Here is a 5725-nt window from a genome sequence, read left to right as displayed (position 1 = left end):
AATGCAGGAGGGCTACGAGCCGGGCAATTTGTCGTAATATGTGCATAACATCGTGCATTGTCAGATTTATGAACAAGAGCGCCCGTGATCCAAGATCGTCCCCCTATTAGTTGGATAAGTCGCTGGGGGTGCTGAAAAGCCACAACAATGCAGCCACAGTAATTAGCAGTGCGCGCACTCGTCATTAGTGGGAGAGACTCATTTGCAAAAGTGGCTACTACCGGTCTTAACACGACTGGCCGGAGATGTAAGAGGAGGAAGGTAGGACTGGCGCAGTGTGCTAACGTGCGCCTCCGTCTCAGTGCGCGCAGAGCCATTCCGCTCAGCCATTGGTAACTGGGGATGCAAAGGGAACCGCGCGTAATACCACATCTCCAAATCTGTGCAGCCGTCGTGGGAACCTCACGAAAGGAGGCAGAGCTCTCCAAATGGCACAATGACAAACCATCACACTCTTGCTCTTATTTGAAGACAAAAGGGCTTGACACATGTGCCATCCGACTGTAACTCTCCAACGAGCTTGAGTGTGAGTAAACTTTGACGCACTGCTTGCATGTTTCACGTTGCAGTGTATGTCAAGGGAATCTTTGTGGCATACTTTGAATAGCCCACATATTTTTTTCTGAAACGCACAAAGACACTGATAACTACGAATCATGGATACTATCCTGGTTTTAATACTTGCAACGTGCTTCGGCGGGGTTTGGAGTTGCCAGCTACCCCACGACTGGAGACCTCAGACTGAAGCGTGCAGAGCGGAGCTCGCCGAGATCATAGTCTTCGCCAAGGTCCTCGCCATCCACAAGGACTCGTACAGCCTGTACAACTACTTGCCGTGGCAGTATGATACCGATTTGTTTTTCTCGGCCGAAATCGAGATGCTCTGTGATCAGGCGTGGGGAAGCATGCTGGAGGTACCCGCCGGCTCCAGGTTCAATGTGACTGGACTCGGCTACTTCCCCTGCTACTCGTACAGTGTCGTGGAGAACAATTCATACTACTTTTTTCTGAGGTAAGTTTTAACAATCAATATTGTTCTCTGATACACTGCACTAGTGTTTTTAGTAGCTGGGCATCTGAAATAGTTACTTAATCCCCCAGAAGTGCTGTGAAGATTATTAGGGCGCACACCCTAAGTAATGCAATGACTGGTCCACACTGACCTACATCATCAATTCTGATGACATCTGAGCGGCCCTCAGCATCCACACCATCTGCCTCAGCCTATCAAATACCACTTTGGGCACAGGTGCTGCTGAGACCAGATGGGTTTAGATAATAAGTGAGATGATGTGAGACGTTTTAGAGGGAATCACCTATCACCTGATAAGGTGCACTGAAAAGTAAGTACATGGGGTATCAAATAGCAAAGGTAGATGTCAGTTTAAGTGATTACTAAGGGCATGCATGTAAGTGTATGCACCTGTGGTCACTAGTGTTTTTGAAGGTAAATGAGACACATACGCACGTTCCTAGACAGAACGTGTCTCTCCCATGACCCAGAGAGAGAGAGAGAGAGAGAGAGAGAGAGAGAGAGAGAGAGAGAGAGAGAGAGAGAGAGAGAGAGAGAGAGAGAGAGAGAGAGAGAGAGAGAGAGAGAGAGAGAGAGTGAGACTGCATTGGGTCCCTGTCCAAGACCGGCACATACATTTACACAGACACACAGCTGGTTTGGGTTACTGGTCGAGTTCCTGTGCCAAACGTCTCTTAAGATCTGTCCAAACATTGAAACCAACCCTGTACACCGCTCAGACGATTCTAACGAGGCCAGGTCCAAACGCATGCTAATATGGATACTGAATTTGATACGGTCTCCAATAGCAGATGGATGGTCTTGCGTTTCACTGGCCTGAGTGAGATTCAGAAACGTGTGTACAGCTGAGTAAGGGCTGTGCCTGTGACAGTGAAGTCATTGAAGTCCTGATTCCTTGTGGTGGCGGGGGATGGGATGGGAGAGGGAACACTGGTATTCAGTGAGATAAAATGAGGGATGAAATAAAGAAGAGAGGAAGAGAAAGGAATATAAGTGGTCTACAACATCATATAATTATCACTACTGTACAACATATTTAATGAACACCTTTTCGCAGAGTCTATGTTATAACCTCACTCTCACCAAAATTGTAATGACCAAGCCTCTCTGTAATGTCATAGCAATGCTGTTATGATGTAGTTAAGCCCATCTGCACAAAGAGTAACGTCAAAGGCATTTTCCCTCATTTTACATATTGCTTTTTGTCTGTGTTAGTGTAGGGTGGAGTTGTTTGGAGGACGCCAAGTGAGAATGACTGTAGGCCTATGAAGTATAACTAGAGAGGATAGTAGGCCTATTTGTCTGTAATGAGTACTCTATACAGTACTGACGAACGTGCCAGGTATTACGTCAAGAGGTACAGAACTTTTCTTCTCAATGGAACCCTCGCCTAGTATCTGCAAGCTAATGGGCACTCAAGTTTTAAAAAATCCCATTTTCTGTCTCCCCTTATCCTGGGTCTGGTGCATGTGTTATCAGCTCAGATGGTTGTTGTAAACACCAAAATAGTGGTCAAGTCCGAGGAAAGTTGGAATTTCTTCAGAATTTAACACAGTCGTGTTTTTCACAATGGTCAAAACATTGTGAGCCTGAGGACAAAGGCAGGCACATGGAATTTTACACACATGTAAGTCTTCATTCAACCGGTAATGACACATTTTATATGAATTTCATGTTTCGTCCTATTAACACATTTTTGAGAAGTTTTCTCAAGAAAGCAGTACAGTGTTTCTTTAAATTAGCAACGGAAACACACTGTTTCCTTTAGCTAATCTCAATGAGAAAATGTTATGGTATCAAGTTGTTATGGCATCAAAATGATAACAGATGATATCAGTGTGGTAATTAGCGGGGCCCATGAGTGGACCCTAATTTCCACCTTCCTGGTTTGGAAATGTGAGACTTAAAGCAACTTCGTGGGACATTTCATCATGCACTCAACTGTAAATAGATAACCAGATGGTATTGTTTATGATAAACGATGGCTACATAGTACGTAAAAACCCAAATTCAAATAGTTGTGGACGTACTCCCAGTCTTGGTGACCACAGCACGCCATCGCTCACCAAAGACACACATGCAAACACACACACACACACACACACACACACACACACACACACACACACACACACACACACACACACACACACACACACACACACACACACACACACACACACACACACACACACACACACTCTGACATGCACATATTGTACCATACACACACAGACATGCACACACACACACACGTGCACAAACCTCCGACACACACTGTGACACACACTGTGACACACACACACACACAAGCATTCAACCTCAGGCATACTCAAACAAAGACATGCACAGCCATCCAGATGCACAGACACTTTGTAATGTCTGTCATGGCACTCTGGAACTGCAGCAACAATTGAGATCATGCCCTCTATTTCCCGAAAGACGTGTAAAAAGTGTCTACTTTGCTTTATGGAGGGGTTTAAACCAGGACACAGTGGCATGGCATGGTATGTTGCCGGCCTCCGATGAGAGAGTTATAATGACAGGATGCAGTAAGGAGATCTGTTTCACGACCGTCTGCCCAGAGCTAGCAGCCAGCCCCAGCCCCAGCCCCAGCCTCCCAGAAGGGGCTGTGACATCAGGGCCACTTGGACAGGTTTGGCCTGGCCTGGAACAAAGTAATTTCAAAGGGCCCCCAACTTCAAAATGTACTGGCCATCCGATTCTGGGACAGCTCTGAGCTCTCTCCTGGACCCAGGCAAACTAACCCCTTTCATGGGAAAATGCATTGAAAACAACTAAAGTAGTGAATGTAGTAAGCAACTTTGGTTTCGAGAAATGTACCCCAGACCGGTGGTGTCTCTTCACCCCCCCCCCCCCCCCCCCGGTGGTGACACCACCGGTCTGGGGTACATTTCTCGAAACCAAAGTTGCTTACTACGTTAGCTACTTTATTTGTTTTCAACAACTTTAGTTGTTTCCTCCAGCCACCCCCCCCCCCCCCCCCCCCCCCCCCCCCGCCCCCCCCCCCCGCGCCACCCCCGCCCCCCCTCCCCCCCCCCCCCCCCCCCCCCCCCCCCCCCCCCCCCCAGACTCCCTGGCCCAACCACCTGTCATCACCACCAGCAGCTCTTGCATGTGGTGCAACAGACCGTGCAGGTCTTGTTTGAAGAGTAGGGTGTGCTCTTACAGTAGTCCAGACCAGGACTTGACACTGGCACCTGCCAACCAGCCAAATGCTGGTAAAACTTGGCTGTGGCTAGTAACAGTTTCAGTCTCACTAGCCACTTTGACAGGTAGTTTATTCTTATCAACAAACACCAATTTGTTCTTGCATTAATTGTTTGTATTAAATACAAGAATATTCTGACAACAAAACTCTGGCTAGCAGAAAGGCTGAATGGCTAGTGACTCTGGAAAACCACTAGCCACAGTGGCCGGTGAGCAAAAAAGTTAACGTCAAGCCCTGGTCCAGACGCGTTTCAATTCAGTATGAGTTTGGGTACTCTTTAAGCCCAGGAGCACCCAATGCAAGCAAGCCCCATGCAACCCATGCAGCCCCTCAGGGTGCACTGTGACACCACTGGGCTGCATCTTGGGACAGATGCACAGCTGATGGCTATCTGTCTCCGGCCACCTGTCACCGCCAGCCTTTGCATGTGGTGCAACAGACCATGCAAGTGGTTAGGAGATTGTATGCCAAAATCTTAGAAGTGTCCAGAAATCAAAACTAGTGAGACAGGGGGGCTTAAAGACAAAGCCAATGTAGTGGCATATGGACACAAAGGTGAAAGATTTTTTTCTATTTTCTAGAGTCTAGAAAATAAAAAGTCTTTCACCTTAGTGGCCATATGAATCTAGAATCTAGAGTCTAGACAGTGCAGGTACTCAGAGCCTTGTGGTTTTTGACAAATACTGCCAGATTTACAACCCTCAATTTATTCTCAGACCAGAGAACTTTGATACTTCATCTTCTGTTCTATATACAGTAATCTTTGCTGTAACATGTGCCTACATAGCCCAAAAGGACTGTCATGGCCATAGTGATGGGTATTTATTTGTATTTATTGCTTAAAAAAACACCATAAAAATCTTAGCCGACTTCATGTTGCCAGGGAAGTGACAGCGAAGAGAAGGGGAAAAAAACGTAAGAGCATTCCCCCCTTCTTACATAATTACAGGGTGTGGAACATCCCCGTCGCCCCAAGGGGAACTTCAATGAATGGGGAGTAACTGTGGGTCTCTTCTTAGACACTGACGGCCACACAGGCGACAGCAGACAACAAGCGCAGCTGTGGTAGGGCTGTTAGCCCAGCCCATGTTTAACAGCTCTTATGCTACTCTTTAACATGCATTGAATTTGAGAGACAATTGCAAGAACATTAGGCCTATTGTAGAGCAAAGGAACGACACCTACAAGAGCAGAATTTTCAAGGGGCATTTTCACGTTTTAATTTTCAAGGGGCATTTGACGCCCCCTAATCATCATATATTCTTTAGGGGGGATTGTGGTCGATATTTCCATTTTTATTATTATTTTGGAGGGATTTGTTTTGTTATTTGTTTCTTCAGCTGGTGTTTTCCGTCGTTTTCCCCCGACCGGATCAGTCTGAAGCCACTGCAGAAGCAGAACTTCTGTTCAAAGACATTCTTGCCCGAAGCGAAGTACACGGTGTAGCGCCACTGCATGCT

The 5725-nt window shown here is 46.7% G+C and overlaps 1 protein-coding gene across 1 annotated transcript in view; it reads left to right on the top strand.

Moving 5' to 3' along the window:
• The first annotated feature begins 221 nt into the window (after positions 1-221).
• The window catches only part of ccdc3b (coiled-coil domain containing 3b), a 29647-nt gene continuing 24143 nt past the window's right edge, over positions 222-5725 (top strand). The window contains exon 1 of the mRNA XM_063216336.1: positions 222-1012. Within this exon, the coding sequence (XP_063072406.1) occupies positions 657-1012 (356 nt within the window). The 5' untranslated portion in view covers positions 222-656. The remainder of the gene's footprint in view (positions 1013-5725) is intronic.

The sequence above is a fragment of the Engraulis encrasicolus genome, chromosome 14, assembly GCF_034702125.1.
Source record: "Engraulis encrasicolus isolate BLACKSEA-1 chromosome 14, IST_EnEncr_1.0, whole genome shotgun sequence".
Lineage (NCBI taxonomy): Eukaryota > Metazoa > Chordata > Actinopteri > Clupeiformes > Engraulidae > Engraulis > Engraulis encrasicolus.
This window is presented reverse-complemented; position numbering and strand designations above follow the sequence as displayed.